Below are 20,059 nucleotides of genomic sequence, written 5' to 3'. Positions count from 1 at the left end.
CAGGCTTCCCTACTCTCCCCGCCTCCCAGTACCTTCCCCATAGTCACACAGTGAGCAGGCCCTCCTGCAAGCTTCTTCGTCCTCTGCTCCCTCTCCCCTCGCTCACTTCCCTCACAATGAACCTTGGAACTACGACCTTGAGGGACATGCAGGTCGCTTTGGGGGGCCTTTTAGGAAAGTGGCTGTGGTGATTTCCAAATTCACTGAGGCTCTCTAGAGAGTTGCATCCTGTTCCTGCCACTGTTGGAGCCCATCTCAGATGTCCGTATCACATAGCTCTCTGTGCTGTCCAACCAGGGCCATGGAGCTGTAGTCAGCGGCATCCAGGTCCTGTTCCCCAAATTAGGGTCCTGGATGGAAGCCATGTCTCTTCTGGAAAGCAGCCCCTTCCCCAGTGGGTCCCCTATACCCAAGGCTCAGGGTCTGGCTTCACTATGGGATAACTCTCAAGGGGAGAAGTGCTGGCTTCCAGTTCTCTGGGCCTCAGTTTCCTCATTTCATCTTAATAACTATGATGTGAAAGGAGGGGTTTACCAGATATATCTGAGGACCTGCCCACTCTGAAGGTGAGAGCTCTACCATGGGAATGAGGAGGGAACCCAGGGGACCAGCTGATGGCGAGGCACATCAGGGTTCACTCCGCTCAATTGCATTCCGTGCAGCTGCTCTGTTCAGGGCCTGTGAGAGGCCTGGGGACACCACGATGCAAAAGACACAGTCCCTGTGCTCAGGGAGCCCACAACCTAGTGGTGGGCACTGACATGTAACCAGGACTAGCTGGCATGAAGGGCACTATGTGTTGGGCATAGTACTAGGCATTTCCCGTGCAATATGTCCTCAGCTCTGCACCATATCCCAGTGAGTGAGGTACTATTACTTTCCCCATCCAAGAAGGAGAAGACTACGGCTTAGTGATAGAAAGTAACTTGCCCGAGGATACATCCCAGGTATGGGTCATCCCTCGTGCAGCCACGACTTGAACTTCACAATCTAAGAATTTAACCCAGCACCTGCCACTATTTCCTGTTACAGTGAAGGATAGTTCCATGGAAGTGGCACCCAGTGCACTGTGGGAGCACCGAAGAGGACAGCAGCCCAGCTGGGGTTCAAAGCAGCTCACCTGAGGGCGTCTGTGACCTAGAAATAGCTCAGCTGCAGCACCCACTACCCCTACCGGATTGTAATCAGGGAAGGTCCGCAAGGGTGGCCCTGCTGGTGGACAGGTCTCAGTGCCCTGCCATGTTGAGCATTTCTGTATTTTGGACAGTGGGCACACAGAGAAGACACAGGGGCCACATCCTTCCCAGTCAGGCCGACCTCTCCTGGGCTGCCCCGAGCATTTCCTAGGTTCCTCTGCCCTCCCCCGACTCTACTCCTCAGCCTCAGTAAGGTTTGCGTTGCCAAGTCCTGCAGGCTTTTTCCATGTAATGTCTCAATGTTCTCAACTGAGAAATCTTGGATCAGAGGAAATCCTTGCTCACATCAGAAGAAAGCACCCCCATCTCCACCTCCCTCCCCCACGTTCCTCAGCACGGTGGCTCTCTAGCTAGCTGCTTCCTTCCCCACCCTGACTTGGCGGCCATCTCTCAGTAACAACCTGAAAAGAAGAAGCATGTTCTAATTAACACTGAGAGGCTCATTAGAGACTAAGCCCAGAGCCCCCTCCATTGCTTCTTCTGGCAGAGGCAGAGAGATTGCTCTCTTGGGATGAAGGAAGGCCACAATTACCCATGATTCAAGGGGTTTAGAGAGAAGTGAGCAGAGCTGCTCCTTGGCCCAGAGGCCCCTCCCTCCCACATCTATCTCTCAACTCTCTGGCCTGGCCCTGCTTAAGAATAGGGTTAGGGTGGGTGGCACTGACCTAAGGCACTGTCAAGACCCCAATCCTTATGGGAAGCACAAGGTGGGGGGCGGTGTGTAGCATTTGACTCCAAGCCCAGTACCGGAAGAGAGCCTGGATTTTTATTTCCCCTGGAACATAAGAGAGAGTTCAGTTTAGTTCATGTCTGCAAACATTTATTAAGTCCCAACCGTGGCCCTGGCTCAGCGCTGGGCACCAGGGATGCAGAGACTGTAAGTCCAGTCTGTAGGTGCAGAGAGAGCATTGAGGGTGGGGGAAGGAAGTAGTGGGGAGACATGCAGGCTGGGGGGTGCAGCAGGCACAAAGCTGGAATAAATGGGAGATGGTTGCATTCAATACATTGAAACAAATGGAGAAGAGCCAACAACTGAATTTAAACATGACAGTGAGCAGTTGTTCCATGCCAGGCTCTGTGCCGGGTGCAATACATGGGTCAGAGGATGAGTAAGACATATCTGAGACCTCGAATAACATATGCTCTGTTGGAGTTTGGGGGAGAGAAGGAGGGATTAGACAAATATCACAAAGATTAATGGGAAAAAAACATTCCCCATGGGACCCAAGGCAGGGAGACCTGGTCTATTGGGGGACTGAAAAGGCTTTGTGGATGAGGCACACTGGAGATAGGTATTAAAGAAAGGAGCCAAGTTTTACCTGGAGGGGAGGGGACAAGAGTAGGATTTGAGGGTGGGGAGAACATTGCTGAGCAAATGCTCAGAGCGAGAGAGCTGAGCAGAGGGGAACTGCTGTGTACATGGACTCCGTGTAGTAGACTTTCGGAGGTAGGCTGGGCCAGATTGTCAGGGGGAAGCATTTATACTTCTTTTGGGCACTGGTCTCAAGCAACAGAAAGCCTGTGTTTATACCTGCTTTTTGAGAGCAGTGATCGGGACAATCGGGTGTAAGGTAGATAGTGGGGATGAGGAGGAAGCAGGGAGGCAGTGAGGAGACTGCTGGAGTGGTCCAGGTGGGGAGTCAAAGAAAGCCCACATGACACCAGTCTGGTGGAAAGGTCAGGGTGATTGCAAAAGATATTGGGAGGGGGCGTGGCTATAGAACTTTGAGGCTGATATATGTAGATGATGGGGCAAAGGAGGACCCAAGGACAAATGAAAGGTTTCCCAACTGGATGGTATATAGCCAAGGTGCTATTAGGCAAATAAGGAAGTCATTGAAAGCTGGTTTGGGGAAAGACAATGGCTTTGAATAGCTGGATAGGGGACCCATGGGCTGTTGGAAATGCAGGATGAAGGCTAAGAACAGAGATTTGAGAGTCATTCATAATCATCATTGTCATCATCAGATAGCTACCACTTACGGATCACCTATTATGTGCCATGTGCTATGTGAAATAACTTAAGCCTCACAATAAGCAACAGAGTCAGCAGGATCAGCCTTATTTAACAGATAAGAAAACTGAGAGACAGAAACATGTCCAAAGTCAACTAGCAGGGAAGAGGTAGATCTAGGACTGAGTATATCCCCTACGGCTTTCTCATCAATCCATTAAAGTAGAGTGAAGTTATGGTAGTGTGGACGAGGTTCTCAGGCAAGAGGTAAGAACAGCCGGCAGAACATCTTAGAGTTGCCACAAAGGCTCTGCCAGAGATAGTTTCCCTCTTAATTACTTGTTAATTATCAACTACCAGGAGCTTCTCTAATGACTTCCAACATAGAAACATAGAAATCATGGAAAATGTCCAGAAGTGCATAGAAAAATAATTAAAATGTGTCTGGAGAATAGAAGACGGCACATATATGACTTGTAACTAACATGCTTAGGGATTTGGTGGTCAAAATGTAGGATTAAGGAGCTCTATAGAGACAGGAGAGCTGAAGATAGAGTTTCAGGGTGATAAAAATATCAAGAGCTGCAGAAAAGAGGGAGGAGGAAGATTGAGGATGGGCCATTAGATTTAGTCACTAAAGATCATTTTAGAAGACTGGTGGGGGCAGGAGGCAGCCTGCAAGGAGCCAGGGCATACAGGGTTGGATCAGCAATTTGGCATCTGCTCACAGAGTGAGGCAGAGGGTGTAGACTGGTTCTCTAAGAGGTTTGGTGGAAATAAAAAGAGATTGAGCTAGTGCCCCAGAGCAGGGGAGCCAAGCAGAATTGTGTTTTAGCCTGGGGAGATCTGGGAGTCTGTAGGCTGGTGGAAAGGGGCAATGGAAGGGTAAGGGTGGGAAATACAAGTAAAAGAGAGCCTAGAGGATGAAGTAAATGCACAAAAGAGGTAAGAGAGGGTGAGATAATCAGTTCTAGGAGAGGAAAGTTGCAGGGCAGATTAGGAGGGTTTTGGAGAGTCACAAAGATAACTTTGGAATTAATTCTTTAATTTATTCAATAAATATTGATTGAAGTCCTACTATGGATTGGGTATTCTCCAAGCATTGGGGATAGAGCAGTGAACATGGCAGGCAAAGTTTCTGCCTTCATGAGGCTTATAATCTAGTGGAGGACTTGATGGAACAGATTCAAGAATTTAAAATCAGGTTTTCTTCTCTACTTTGATGAAGCATGGACAGTGGCTGGTAGAAGTCTCCTAGGGTCATCCCAGCCAGCCTCCTGCCTCCTTGATACCATGCAAGGAGGATGGGACCCCTTTACTGTTTTGGAAGCATTTCAGGCAATGGGATTTCATACTTTCCCTCTATTGTCAATAGCATCTCATAACCTGAAATGAATGCTCTTGGATGTGGGGTTTCCCTAATGAATAGACCAGGTAGAAAAGAGGTATAATTTCCACCTGGTGTCAGTTTCTCTTGGGGTGCTTGGGGAGGGGCATGAGGGAGACAGAAATTGAGAGAAGGGGGCAGGTAAGTGGTCAGTTCCCCTCACTCTATACTTCTCCTCAGAGGACTTTCCTGCCTAAGCCAAGGCCAATCTACATTCCAGGCCTCAGGAAACTTGCCAGAGTTCTGCAGGGAGAACAGCTGAGCTACAGTACTCTTTCCTTTCTGGCACGATTTCTGCAAAAGGAGGAACTGAATGCCTGGAAGGCAGGTGTGTCTCTGGAGCTCCTGGGTACATGAGGTCATGCTCAGATCAAGACCCAGTAAGCAACTGTCCAATTGGTATGGTGGCAGAATTCTAAGAGGGTCCCCAGACTCCTGCCCCTTTGTGTACACATCCTGCACAACACCCACCACCAGTGTGGGTGGGACTAGAGAATGGAGAGAGAGAACACTCCTATCATTAGGTTACCAATTTGCTGACGCTGAGTTCATCAAAAGGTTGGTCATCCTGGATGGCTTGACCTGATCAGTTGAACCCCTTAAAACAAGGCGAAGCATCAGAGAGACTCTCTCCTATTGGCCTTGACCGGGCAAACAACCCTGCTGTGAAGAGGGCCCTGTGGCTGAGAATAGCAGGCAGCCTCTAGTAACGGAGGCCTCAATCTTAAAATCTCAAGGAGCTGAATTCTTTCAACACAATGAGCTTGGAAGAGGACTCTGAGCTACATGAGATTGACACTTTGGCTTCAGCCTGGTGAGATCCCATGGACAGAACCCAGCTGAGCTGTGTCCAGACTACTGACATGCAGAACTGTGAGAAAATAAATGGGTGTTGTAAGCTGCTAAATTAGTGGTAACTTGCTACGTAGCAGTAGATAACTAATACACTTAGTATGGTTTTTTAAAGAGCATATTGAAGGCCCCTACAATATGAAGATCATGAGGACTGGGAGAGCTTTCTGCCTTCTGTTTAAGCTCTTGTACCTTATAAAATGCAAATACTTCTGGGAGGAGTCATATAGGAAGCCTTTGGGCCATCCAAACCTTAATATGAAGTTTTCCAACTGTCTTCAGAGAAGAGGGTTGGATGTGGGAGAGAGACAGGAAAGGGCACTGCCGCTAGGTTTGAGGATAGGTAAGGGCACTGGGTGGTGGGAGTAGGAGAGAATCTTGAAGATAGGACTGTGGGCATTCATTTTAGCTGGGACTGTTCCAGAGGATTGGGATTATATCTGTGAGGTCTCCTAGGGCAGGAAGGTGCCTCCACTGGTCCAGCTGTGGGGTACCCACAGGGTGGGAACAGAGAGGACTGCTGGGATTATGGGGAAGCAATCACGCCAGCTGCAGTCCCTGGCCGGTTGAGTGGAGCAGGAAGTGAGTAGAATGATTCTTCCTATTGAGGAATGAAATTTGGCCTACCTGTACCCCTCCCACCCCTGGTCCTGGGGGAACGTGGGAGGGATAATGCTGTTCTTGCCGTAAGTTGTTTATCTCAGCCCACTTATCCTGATTCTTAATTCAGGAGTGACACTTCATGTATGTGGAGTGCATGGTTGTGACTAGGACATAATTTCAGGGCCTCGGGACACTTTCTCACTTTCTAAACTTCCCTAAGGACTGATTGGAGCCCACAGTGCTACCATTTGTCCATCCCCTTAACATAGTCCTTGTCCCTTATTTAAATGCAAAAATCTCCAGGAAGGGGCATGGCTAAATGTTATTGGTCATTCACATCTCAGTGGGAATATCTTTCAAGTCCTTTTCTGAGAAGTTCTGATAAGAGAGAAGTAAGAGCATAACCTAAGGGGTAGAAAAGACCTTAGACTGGGGTCAGAGCTGAGAGGATGTAAGTAAAGTAGGACAGATTGGCCCCTTGTCAGACATTTTCCTGGGTTCAGATCTACCCAGACGAGGCTGTGTGCCCCCACCAGCAGCCCCACCAAGCTGGGCCCTGGTGGTACAGCTCCCATCCATGAGCACAGAGGTGACGGGAATTGTAAAACAGGGCAGCCTGGAGGGCCTTCCACTCTTGAAACAGCCATCCATCCTCCATCCTCCACCCATCCATCAACCTTATAATTAAAGTAACATTTATTCAGCACCTACTATGTGCCAGCCCTTGGGCTGGGTACTGGGAACACAGAGATGATCAAACCCCAATCTCAACCCTTACGATGCCCGAGGGACTGCCCCAAAGCAGCGACAGGAATGCTGAGAGGGAGAGCCGAGAACAAGAGTAGCAGCAAATTTTTAAAGCATTTCTGTTTAATTTTTAAAAATTATTTTTAAATGTGCACTAAAGTAGAAAGAATAAACTGCCTTACAACCATCACCCAGCTTCAACAATTTTTATTAATATTGTTTCATCTAACCCTTCCACTTTTTTAATGGAGTATTTTAATACAAATTCAAGATATTATGCATTTCACCCATGAATACTTCCATATGCATCTCTGATAGGAATATTTTATTTTGTTAATCCTCACCCAAGGATATTTTTCCATTTATTTTTTCTTTCTTTAGAGAGAGAGAGTGGAAGGGAAGGAGAGAGGGAGAGAGCGAGTGGGAAAGCGAGAGAGAGAGAGAGAGAGAGAGAGAGAGAGAGAGAGAGAGAGAGAGAGAGAGAGAGAGATCGACATGAGAGAGACACATCAATTGGTTGCCTCCCGCATGCAGTGGGGGATCTAACCTGCTACCCTAGCAGGTGGAGGCTCTGATCACTGAGTAACACTGGCCAGGGCTGATAGGAACATTTTAAAATCACCCCCAAACCAGCAATATCTTACTACAATCAGCAATGCCTCTACCCCCTGCCTGAGACCTTACCAAGCCCTGGAACTCATTCCTACATCCTATACTTCTGAGGGTTTTGCCAAGGACCTGGTATCTCCTGCCGACACGCTAGTTTTCAGACCTGAGCCCCTCAGTGTCCCCCCAGTTGTGCAGTCTGGGTCCCTGCAAAGTTTAGCCAGGCGACTCCCTGCATTGATGGACAGCCATCAGCCCCATCTTTTGGAAGGGCTGTAACACCCCTTCCCTAACCGTGCTCTTCCTCCTCTCTGTCCTCGCAGATTGAAATGCTAGAACACAAATACGGGGGCCACCTGGTATCCCGGCGCGCCGCTTGCACCATCCAAACCGCCTTCCGCCAGTACCAGCTCAGCAAGAACTTTGAGAAGATCCGCAACTCGCTCCTGGAGAGCCGCCTGCCGCGTCGGATCTCCCTGCGCAAGGTGCGCGCCCCCACCGCGGAGAGCTTGGCGGCCGAGAAGGCGCTCATGGAGGGCTACGGCCTCCTGGGGCTGCCGCTGGTGCGCTCGCCCTCCCTGCCGCCCACCTTCGCGGGCACGCTCACCGAGCTGGAGGACTCCTTCACCGAGCAGGTGCAGTCCCTGGCCAAGTCCATCGACGACGCCCTCAGCACCTGGAGCCTCAAAACCATGTGCTCCCTGCAGGAGAGCGGCGCCTACCAGATCCACCAAGCCCTGCACGCGGGCGCGGGGCAGCCCAGCCGGGAGGTGGACACCCGGGAGCAGGAGAGCGCCGGCCCAGGGCCCGAGGAAGAGGCCGCCGAGGCCGCGGGCCTGCCCCAGGGCCACAGCAGCACCCTGATGATGGCTTTCCGGGACGTCACGGTGCAGATCGCCAACCAGAACATCTCCGTCTCCTCCTCCACCTCGCTGTCAGTAGCCAACTGCCTGGGCGCACAGACTTCTCCGGCCCCAGCGGAGTCCCTGCGCGGCCAAGCCGAGCTGGGCGAGGCCCGGGGTCAGGAGGCTCCCGTGACCCCAGCCGCGGGCCAGGGAGACGCGCCCGCCGAGACCACGTGCGCAGAGGCGGGAGTTGGGGAGACGCTGCGCGCCAACTCGCCTGAGGCAGAGGATGGGGCGGCGGATGCGATGGTGGAGGAGGCCCCAGCCGCGCAGGTAGAGGAGAGAGAGGAGGAGACCGGGAAGGTGGGGAAAGGGGCCGGGGCCGAGGCCGAGACGGAGGCCGGCGACAACTCGGAGCAACTGAGCAGCAGCAGCACGTCCGCCAAGTCGGGCTCGGAAGTCTCGGCTGCGTCGGCCTCCAAGGAGGCCCTGCAGGCCATGATCCTGAGCCTGCCGCGCTACCACTGCGAGAACCCTGCCAGCTGCAAGTCACCCACGCTCTCCACTGACACCCTGCGCAAACGCCTCTACCGCATCGGCCTCAACCTCTTCAACATGTGAGTGAGCTCCGGCTCTGGAGCTGCAGTGCGTCCTGGGGGTGGGGAGGGGGTGGGGGAAGTAGGGGCCCTGGAGGGAGGGAAGACGGATTAGCGGGGTGCCCTGTAATTTAGCACGTCATCCTGTGTCCTCCCAGATGGCATCTGTGCCATGCCTGCTCCTTGAGATACTGTGTACATATACACATTTTACTTTTACTTGTTATTCATTTATTTTAAGAAAAATTAGGAACAAAATAGCATCTCAAACCCATGCTTTCACCACTGTCACTGCTTAAAATGAAGCTAGAGTTCGAAAAGTCAGAGACTTTAAAAGAAAATACAATATTAAGTAAATAATAGTACGGGTAACATGAGGATTGAGCAGAAATCCCTCAGGTAAGATAAGAAGTTAGGGACACACAGCAATCCCCTGGGGTTGATGAAGAGAGAAACAGACTGTGAGCAAAGGAGAAAGTGAGGAAAGGTGAGTGAGGGACTGGGTGAGGGAAAGAGAGGAGGCCTGCTTTAAGGAGTACAGGGAGAAAGCGGAAGAGGGTGTGGGACAAAAGGGGTGGAGGGAGACAGAAATAGAATGCGAAGCAAGCAGGGGTGTAGTACACAGAGAAGGGGAATGGAAGGAGGGAGAGAATTGACTGGTAGAGCCCACAGCCAGAACCCCCAACCTTATCTTGCAACCAGAATGTATAGAGCTGGTGGCAAGCAGAGGGCACACACATGGAAATTTCAAGTATTTGAGGCACTGATCTCCACCCTCCACTTGGCCCTTTCGCCACAGACCTGAGCCAGGAAATACAACATCCCTCCTGCCCACATGCATTATTTATTGAATGCCAGGCACCATGACCACAAAAATGAGTAAGACATCCCCTGGTCTCCAGAAGCCTATATCCTGGGGAGCACAGTTACTGTTCATAAAGCATCTGCAATCTTCCCAACAGTATTAGAGAGATCATTGTTATGCCATTTTACAGAAAGGAAACCGGCTCATAGAGTAAGGTGAGTTGCACACTGACACAGCTAGTAAGCAGCAGGCTTAGGTAAAGCCAGATCTGTCTGACTCCCAATCCACTGCTTTTTCTTTTTTTTATTTTTTTAAATATATTTTATTGATTTTTCACAGAGAGGAAGGGATAGAGAGTTAGAAACATCGATGAGAGAGAAGCATCGATCAGCTGCCTCCTGCACACTCCTCACTGGGGATGTGCCCACAACTAAGGTACATGCCCTTGACCGGAATCGAACCTGGGACCCCTGAGTCCGCAGGCTGATGCTCCATCCACTGAGCCAAACAGGTTAGGGCTAATCCATTGCTTTTTCTTTTACCTCAGGCTGCTGTCCTGGTGAGCAGCCCCTACCGGACACACCCCAGCATCACTTCGGCATGCACACAAATGCTCACACAGATACTTGGATCCCTCGAGACAGTGGTTCTCAAACTATCTGTGGTGAAGGACCAGTTTGGGTTTTTACCCAACACATTGTGGGTCAATACTTTTATAAACTACAATAAAAATGAACTGCTAGAAAAACAATCACATGCTTGGTTGTCCTGAAAATGTCAAAGTGCTATAAAAGGTTCTAAATGCTTACCCTCTATTTCTGTACTTATATTCTCCTGGGCCAGTAAAAAACAGTTCAGGGAGCAGCATGGATTTGCAGACCAAACTGTGAGCACAATTGCCTTAAGACACAGCACCCACACCCACACCCACACCCACACCCGCACCCGCACCCGCACCCACACATAGACTCACGCCTGAGAAAGTAAATGCTGGGGAGCAGGATTTTTGTGTATCCACCATCCACAGGGAAGAGGGGGTGTGGGAGAGATCTCACTGCTGTTTCCCAATCTCATCCTCTCCAGATTCCAGGGTGGGTACTGCATGTAGACAGCAGGATGCAGGCAGAAAGGACTTTGGGGACCTCTTGGCAGGCCTTGGGGACCTCAGGATGAGATCCATGGAAGTGAGGCCAAAAGAAAGAGGACACCTCTTCACCTGCTCTGGAATTCACTTTGCTTGGCCAGACTTCCCCTCCCCCCCTTCCTGCCCCACGCGACCTTCACTCCTGTGTGGGTTCAGGAGAGTGAGGCTCAAGTGAAAGGTGATTCTGATGGAGAAGCCCTCTGTGGAGGAAGGGATCCTGGCATTTCCTGAGAATTCTTTCCAAGGGCCTCCAAGCACTATTTTGGGTTCAATTGGCTGGAAGAACAGAAAAAGAAGTCATGGATGGCCTTGGCTCACTCTCTATTCCTTCTCCCCACCCCCATCCGCACCCCCAGAAACCCGGACAAGGGCATCCAGTTCCTGATCTCACGTGGCTTCATCCCTGATACCCCCATCGGAGTGGCCCATTTCCTGCTCCAGCGTAAAGGCCTCAGCCGGCAAATGATTGGAGAGTTCCTGGGCAACAACAAGAAGCAGTTCAACCACGATGTGCTAGAGTGAGTGCCCCGCCCGCCTGGCACTCTCCCTCCACTCCACTCCATGCCCCCTCTCCCCGCAAGGATGTCCAGAGGAGCAGGGGAATCTCAGCTGGGGAAGGACTCAGGGAAGGGAAAGGGACCTCTGAAGTCTTGGTCACTTCCAAGAAATCCTCTCCCCAGTCCTAGCAGCTTCCTGATTGGCCCCAGGAACCAGAATATCAATGACCTTTAGCCAGTCTCCGCATTTTGACCAGCCTGTTTCCCCTAGAAAGTCTTCTATTTATTGGGCACATCGTGCACAGAGTACCATTGGTACAGAAATAGTCAAGGGTAATAAAAAGACCACCCTCTCTGCCACCCTCAGGGGCAAAAGAATGAGCCTGGAAGAGAAGAGGGCTGTCAGTGTTGGGGCCATCTCGGCCTGGGGAACAGACCCTCAGCCCACCCTCTCCCTGCCACCTGTTCAGAACCCAGACCCCCCACAAGCATCTGTCTGCTCCCCAAACAGGGTCGTTTTCATATCAGTAGAGGCAAACATGAGACAGAAAAAAAGGGGGGGTTAGACTGAGGGTTTTTAGAGCAGGAAAACACTGACCACCCAAATCACAACAAAGAAAATTGCTTTAAAGTCTAATAGATGGGGGGTAAGGTGAGGGGCTGCTTTTGCCAGTGCTCAGCTTTGTCGGTGTGGACGGGCAAGAGTCTCTTCATACTCACTCCCCTTCTGGAGATGCAGGGCAGAGGTGGCATTACTTGGGGCTGAGGAGCAGGGCCTTGGAGCACCCTTCCCCTGGCAAAGAGAGGGTGAGGTCCTAGGAAGTCTGCTCCAGGCCCCCACCACTTCCTGATGCTCCTTCTCTCTTCCACTAGGCCACCTAGGCTCAAATGTTCTTGAAGGTCATTATTCTATAGCACCCCCACTTCCCTCCCCTCTTTCTCCTTGGGTACAGTCAGCAGGAGTTTTTCCCTGGGGTGCTAGGAGAACCTCTCCTTTTTGTCCTTGCTCTTGGAGCAGCAAGGGTCTGCTACAGAGGAGCAAAGGGCTTCTGATCGAGTCTTTGGAAGCGTGGAAGTCACCCAACCTGTCTGGCAAGGTTGTCAATGTCAGAGACCTGGCTTAGTTCAGGGGTGGTCTTGGTGCTGTGTCTTCTGATAAGTCACTGCCCTCTGGGCCTGCGTTTCCCTGCCTGTAAAGTAGGGATGTTGGATTATGAGGGGTAGACCAGTTGCCCTCTGGAATCCTTGTCACATTCCTAAATTCACTGATAGGATGGTTGTCTCTAACTGAGCACAGTCAGAGAGTGGGGGCTTGGATCCATCTGAGGGACCATGAAATCCCCAGATGGCCCTTAGTTGGCAGAACCCAACTCTGCCTGTGACTCTCAGTGGCCTTGGACAACTTGCTGTCCCTCGCAGATGGTTGAGATGCTCTGAATGCCTCCCAAGGAAAGTAAACCAATGCATGTGCAGCATTTCCCTGCACCCTCCTTTCCTCTCCCTCTGTCTCTGGCTCCTCTTCCCCTTTACCACACCCCTGCTGTGTAGGGTGCCCCGGGAAATAGGAAAATAGAAAGAGAAAGATCGAGTTTTCCAGGTGCCTTCCTTCCCCTGTTTTTCCTCCATCTGGTTCACCTCTCTGGCTTTCTCATTGGCTTTTGCCCCCCTTCCGTTTTGTAGGAGGGTGAGTGGAGGTGTTGCTCCCTATGGCTTTGTTCTTTCAGATGCTCCAACACCCTGGGTGACCCTGCTTTGTCTCCAAGCTTCACTCACAGTCCCTGACCTTCTGTGTCCCAGTCCTGGTATTGCCTGGTCCTGGGATTTTAACCTGTCAGGCTCACATTGGCCTAGAGTATTGGGAACACAGGGTTTTTCTCCAGTCCAGGTCATGCTGAGCAGCACAATGGAAACTAATTGCCATCTTCCCTGGGAGACGGAGTGTGTGGGCTGGAAACTCAGACCAGCCATGCAGCCTGTGCTGTCAGGGGACCTAGGCTAGGGACTGGGCTAGCAGCTAAGGCAGAGCGAGGCCTGGGATGAGGAGGGCAGTGCGAGTGGCGGGGAGGCGGAGAGGAGGCAGTAGAGGAGAGATGGCTGGACCTGAGAGAAAGAGCCCTCTTCTGAACCTGGCTCTGCTTCTAACAGGCTGTGTAGCTTTTGGAAGGCACTTTGCCTCTAGGCCTCAGTGTTCTCATCTGTAAAGTCAGAGGGTTGGGCTGTGTGACCTCAGAGGTCCCTCCAACTATCTATCATTGTTCCCATTGCATTCGTAGCACACTGGCATCGTGCAGAGTCATCTGCCCTGAACATGAAGGTCAGGCTCTGTCCTCCTGCCAGAGCATCCCTCGGGCTCCAGGGCAGCGTTGGCACCAAAGTTCATGGAAGAACCAGATGACCATTCATCATTCATTCAGTGAACATTGAGTGCCTACCATGTGCTGGAAATGGGGCTGAGCCTGCCGTCCAGTGTGTGCGTGTGTGTGTGTTGGGGGGGGGGGGGGAGGGGGGAGAATTGGGGAGGAATAGGAATGGCTCATGGCCTTAGGGAACTTACAGACCCAAGTGTCAATTGGGAGAGAAGAATGGAAAAGCCAGGCGTGGAAAGGGAGGCAGGGGGCGGAGCAAGCTCCCGCGGGCATTGTGGGTTTGGGGAAGACTGAGTACAGAGCTGAGCCCCAGTTCAATGCCTCGGTCCCCGGTGCTTTATTCTGCAGCCATGCCGGCTTGGGCTCTGAGGTCTCTGCACACTAGCCTCTGTACACAGAAAGGAGCCCTCTTCTCCCAAGTCCGCAGTGTACTGACCTGCAAAATGCCAGGAGAAAGAAGGTGGAGAAGCAGGAAGAGGCAGGCATTAGCAGGGGAGCCAGGCACTGGGAGTTTGGGCATTTCTCTGCCACTCACACCAACTGTCCTGGTATCTGTCGGATCCTCTGCCTCTTCCTTACTCCCACCAGGGAGAACACACAATAACCACGTCACCGGTGCCATTTTGCCCAGGACTGAAAGGCTTCATTGGGATTCCACACGACTCCCCTGCCCCCGCATGGTGGCATTCAGCAAGTTGCATTCATTCTGTACAAAGCTGTTTGCTGAATAAAAGGACATAAGTCACCCATCCTCTTGGAGACTGAGACAGCCCAAGCCACAGCATTCTCCAAGAAGCAGCCAGACAGGAAGGAGAGAGGTTGAAATCCTCTGGGAGGGGAAAGGATGGGACCCCCAGGCCCCCCCCCCATTCTTATGCCTGTGGGGGACAGGAAGAGGGGCTGAGCAGGCTGCCCTGTGTCTGAGCATCATAGATGCGGTAACATTTGCCTCCAGAATCAGGTCCCCAGGGCTCTTAGAAGCTGACCTCTCCATCTCTTTGTGTCCTACTTCCATAGAAGACACATTCCAAGAAGGAATGTATTCAACTGGGCTTCATTCGAGTAATAATAGAAGGCCTTCTGAGCTCAAAAGGTCCTGGCCATTCGTGTTTACCTGGAAAGGGCAATTTTGTGTTCTCTTAAGGAGAAACCAGCCACACTTTCCTCATTTGTCCAAAGGAGATTATAGTACCTACCTCGTATGAATTAAATATTTTAGATGCATATAAAGTGTTTAACTCAGCACCTGATGCTTAGTAAATTCTTTTTTAAATGTTACCTATTTCTATTATCTTTCCTACTTGAAAGCACAAGGCATTAGATACGCCCCACCATGAACCTACCTACCCCCACACACCCCACCCCCAACACAGGGACACCGCAGACTCCTCAGGTCTGGTTTGAACAGCAAGAACTTTCGGGCTTCTGGGGAAGGAAGGGACCATGCTGTGCTCTGAGGAAGTCCTCTGGGTACTGAGGACACAAGGGCAGTGACCGCCCAACAGCGGGAGCGGCAGTGGGAGCGAGAGAGCCCCAGGGATTGGGCTCCTTTGGGACTGATAGCTTCTCCCGCTCGGTGTTCACATGGCTGGGAAACGGCTCTGCTCTATTTCCTTTCTGAAATGTTCGCTTCAGCAGGTGTGAAGGCCGGTGAGCGGGGACAGGGGGTGCTGGCTGTGAGTGGTCTCTTCTCCAGCCCGGCCCACGTGATCTTTGCAATGTGAACCTCGTGCACATGGAGGGCATCGGTATCTGTCATTCCCACGGAAGTGCCCGAAAAGGGCAGCTTTCGGTTTGAACTGCTAGAAGGAAGTTTCCTGAGTGTTCCTTCTCTCACTGTGTCTACTTCATTCTTTGTTAGATATTAAGAGTTTGACATTTTAGTCGGATTTCATTATTTAATTCCCACAGAAATGTGTTGGCCAGAGTGTAACAGATTTGTTCCTAGGGGACATTCAGAAATGAAGACAGGCTGTCTGTCACACTCAGCAGTCTGGAAGGCTCTGGCCTTTCGTCACCAGGAAGGAAGGATTTGAGGACTTCCTGCCCTTAGTGCCCTGTGCAACCTCAGAACCGCAGCCTGGTCCCGAGGAATTCCACGAGGAGAGCCCTCAGGGCCCAGGCAGACCCTTATGTGTCTGGAGAAGCGTGGAGAGAGGCCTGGGGCAGAAAGGGACAGAGACTTTGAGGTGATCGCCACTGCTCTGAAAACTTGAGGCTGTCACCACCACAGGAATGGAAGGAGGGGGTCTCTTCTGAAAGTGATGTCTTGGGGTTTTTATGGCCTTGACCTCTTATTTCTCCACTGCCTTTCCCCCATTCCCAACCACACTCCCTCCTCCCCCACCCCCGCACACACATAGATGAGAGATTCCCCCTAACAGTAAAGAGTCATGGGCATTGAAGAACCACTTACTCTGTGGAGATCTTGGGATCCTAAGCGTGGGGTGAACGAGTCCAGAGTTGAGACTCCTTTGGCTTGGCCACGTTATCATATAAACTGGGCTTTTACACAAAAATGAATATACCTACCACCCAGTTCCTTTCTGATTAGTCAGGCTCTAGCCCTGGAGGGGTCTCTCTTAATCCGGGTGTGATGTTCAGGTGTGGTGTAGACTGGCCACTCTGATGCGGGACTTTAGAAGAGGCTTCCTGGGAGTTACGCTCTCCTGGGGTTTTAGGAGGATCGGCTGTGAGTGAGCAGGCCTCAAAGCGTAATGATCATGGCTCACATATATGTATTAAGCATTTACTGTGTGCCAGCAGGCACTGTTCCAAGACCCATACCATGCAAAACCTCATTTCATCTTCACAGCAACTCTGAGAGGTGAGTGCTGTCAAACTGTGCAAATGAATGCCCCGAGGAGCAGAGGGTGGGTAGCTTGTCCACAATCGATGGTTGAGATCTGAAGCCAGGCAGGATGGTTTCATAACCTGAGCTCTTAAGCCTACAGCGTTCTATCTCTGCACTGTACCCCAAGAGAAGTGTGGGCCCCTTGCCTTTATAGTCCCCGTCAGACCCAGGTGACACTCGTTGTACCAGAAGACCCCTTGGGTAGTTAGGTAGTCCAGCCCCCTCATTTTACCAGGTGGAAACTGAGACCCAGAGAGAGGAAATGAGTAGCCCCCTGGCCAGTGGCAGAGAATTGAACGGAATCAGGTACTATCCATTGACTCACCTTTATTTGCTATGTTCCGACCCTCTCATCTGAGAAGAAAGCAGAGCCGAAAAATTGATTCATAAATCTCAAGAAGTCTGAGCTAGGTTCAGTTTCCTCTTTCTGGAATACGTATATTTTAAAGGGTCAGTGGATGAATGTCTGATAGTGTAATTTCAGGCAGAGTTAATTGGTGATGAGGGGGAGGGTCTTAATGCCTATGCTAGAGGGAAGGAACTTCAAGTCCACTTAGTCACCTGGCATGCCAGTTCACACTTGGTCTCCAGGTACATAATGGAAACTACCTTTATTAAGCTCTGTTATATACCAGGAACTCACTTAAAACTCATAACCACCCTGCCCCTGAGGTGTTATAGGTATCAGCTCCATTCTACAAATGGGGAAACTGAGGCACAGAGAGGCTAAGTGACTGTAAAGCTAAATGATAGAAACAAGATTCAAACCCAAGGGCATCTGACACCAAAGACCTGGCTTCTCATTCCTCCCACTGTGACTGGCATAGAGCAGTGGTTCTCAAAGTGTGTTCCCCAGAACAGCAGCAGCCCCTGGACACTTGTCAGCAACATCAGTTCTCAGACTCCACCAGACCCAGTGCATCAGAAACTCTGGGGGCAGCAATTTGTGTTTTAATAAGCCCGCCAGGTGATTCTGATGCCCATTCAAGTATGAGAGCCACTGGCAAACAGATGCTGACAGGCCCAGCAAAAGGGAAATCATCTCAGGCATCCACACTGACTTCCAATGTGTTTGGATAGTTTATACTGAGTTCTTCTGGCTCCTGAATCCTCAAGGTGTCACTGGCAGCCATCTCTTCTGAGGCCCCTCAAACGATTTTCTTTGTCCTCATGTCATCACCAGGAGCACGGCAGATCCTCCTGCGTCCCGGGACCTTCTTCTGCTCCATTTCCTTAGCCACATCGCACTTTCCCAAAAAGCCTTGACCTTTGTTGGGCACGTTGTGAGTTCCGTTAACAGAAATAACTCTCTGTGGATGGGGATATTTTTAATTGAATTGTGTGAGCCAAGAACTGCAGAAATAAAACCAGGGTTCCTGCATCGTGGCTGTGGGTGGATTCGTTTTCCACCCTCATCCTGGAACCTGAAAGCAGTCTCCACCAGGAGCACAGGTCCAGGTCTGCAGCTCAGGCAGCTCCTCCCCGCCTCGGCCTGCGCCTCATCTGCCAGATCTCTGCTGTCTGTTCTGCTATCATTACCTAGTTTCAGCTCCCAACCAGTTCCTTTGTCTGCCAGACACTGTCTTGCTGTCATTAAAAAAGAAATCATTTTTGCCCTGGCTGGTTTGGCTCAATGGACAGAGTGTCGGCCTGTGGACTGAAGGGTCCCGGGTTTGATTCTGGTCAAGGGCACATGCCTGGGTTTCTGGCTCAATCCCCTGTGGGAGGCGTGCAGGAGGCAACCAATCAATGATTCCCTCTCATCATGGGTGTTTCTATCTCTCTCTTTTCCTCTCCCTTCCTCTCTGAAATCAATAAATATATATTTTAAAAAAAGAAATCATTTTTGATCACACATCATGTGGATCTCCCTGTAACACAAACTGATTCCACACATAGATCAGGGCTGAGCCATTTTATGCACGACTGTACCTCTTTACACAGGTGCAGGGGACATCTGTGCGGAGGGTTCCCCCCTCTTGTGGGCTACTTGCTGCAGCCCCTGCAGATACCCACGGGCACGGGAGGCCTGCCCAGAGGAGCCCGGCACTACTCCCGCCCCGCCACAGCGCCCATCAGCAGCACCTGCGAGGCAGGGCCAGACAAGCTCTGCGGGAAGCCCTCTAATTGCCCCCGGTGCCCCATCATCACTCACTCACTCACATGTGCAGCTGACGGGGGAGGGAAGGACCTGCGCTCCGCGCTGCCTGCCGTATGGAAACCACGGGGCCATTTCCCTGGCAGCTTTTTCAACTGTCAGATCAGCTGCAGATGATTGTGCACAGCCAGCCGGTGAGCCCAGCCATCCTGGGTCACAGGGCAGAGCTTCCAAAGGTGCAGGCCACTGAACTCCTTCCCCAGCTGACCATGTTGCTTGAGGTCTTGTTCTTTCACTCAGTTGGCCTCTTACTCATTCACTCATCTTACAAGTGTTTGTTGGATTCATCTTTGGACAGGGATGCCAAGATTCAGAGCACTGCCTCTTCCTGCAGGAGCACGTAGCCTGGTGGAAAGACGGGCAGCTAAATATTAGGACATGTGCACAACTGTGGTGGTAGACAGAGGCGTGCCCAGGGCCCAGTGGTGGTGGAGGAGTACTCCTGGGGAGACTGACAATTAAAGGAGCTGCAAGGTTGGGGTTGGGTGGCAGGAAGGAAGAGCAATGTGTACAAAAGTGTGGAGGCATGATAGTGAGATGGCAGGAGGGCGCCAGTATGCCGAAGGGGCAGGGACGCTGGGAAGCTAACAGGGCCTGGCTTGCTTTGCTGAGAAACTCGGGTTTCCTACAAGGGATGTGGGAAACCCGTGACAAAATGTAAGCAGAGGAGAGACAGGGCCAAATGATGTCCTAGCAGGATTGTTCTGGGAGATTATTTAGAGGCAACAAGGCTGGTTCGGAGGCTATTGCAGTCACGCTGTGGAGGGAAATGATGTCCTAAATCTCAGCAGTGGCCTTGGGGAAGGTAGGAGTTGGTGGAGCCAGAGGCATGGCGAAGCAGGGCCTGGTGGCAGTGTAGAGGGACGAGGAGGCCAGATCCCAGTGGACAGCCTACCGAGCCGCTGAGAATTCAAAACACTCAGTCTTTGATATGAATATGTTTGTGTACAGTGATGCGTGCAAATTATACTAAATAACGTGCATGTAATTTCAGTTTTGGGGGGAGGGGGATGCTGGGTTTGGGACTTTAATCTGAAGAATCCTGAAATCAGACATTGTCAAATATTTACTGAAAACAAGTTAAAATAATAAATACCAAGTAAAGCATAAAACATATACAACCTGACTTCTCTGCAAGAGATGCTAGCACAACCTCTGGTCATGTGAGTATTGCCCATGACTGACATTCAGACAAGAGCACCCAGATTCAAACAGCAGGCAGGACTCAAAAGGGGGCTGGTTACGCCCTGGCTGGTGCTGCTCGATGGTTAGAGCTTCGGCCCACAGAGAGGAAAGAGTAACCTGAGGGAGGGTGGTATGGTGGAAGCAAGAGAGGAGTATTTTATGAATGGAGTGATTAACCATGTTGATGCTGCCAAGAGGCTGGTGGGACGTGGACAGAAGTTGGTGCCATTGGACGTGGCAGCACGGCGGCCAGTGGTGGCCCTG

General features: G+C 51.2%; 1 protein-coding gene across 5 annotated transcripts in view; it reads left to right on the top strand.

Annotated features, from left to right (window-relative positions):
• Positions 1-20,059, top strand: part of IQSEC3 (IQ motif and Sec7 domain ArfGEF 3) — a 108,747-nt gene that overhangs the window by 61,634 nt on the left and 27,054 nt on the right. For all 5 annotated transcript variants that reach the window (XM_036301730.1, XM_036301734.1, XM_036301731.1 and 2 more), the window contains 2 exons: positions 7,669-8,807; positions 11,092-11,253. In XM_036301730.1, coding sequence (XP_036157623.1) covers positions 7,669-8,807; positions 11,092-11,253 — 1,301 coding nt within the window. The remainder of the gene's footprint in view (positions 1-7,668; positions 8,808-11,091; positions 11,254-20,059) is intronic.

This window comes from Myotis myotis, unplaced genomic scaffold, assembly GCF_014108235.1.
Source record: "Myotis myotis isolate mMyoMyo1 unplaced genomic scaffold, mMyoMyo1.p scaffold_m19_p_3, whole genome shotgun sequence".
NCBI classification, from domain to species: domain Eukaryota; kingdom Metazoa; phylum Chordata; class Mammalia; order Chiroptera; family Vespertilionidae; genus Myotis; species Myotis myotis.
Note: the sequence above shows the minus strand (reverse complement) of the source record. Positions and strands in the feature narration are given on the sequence as shown.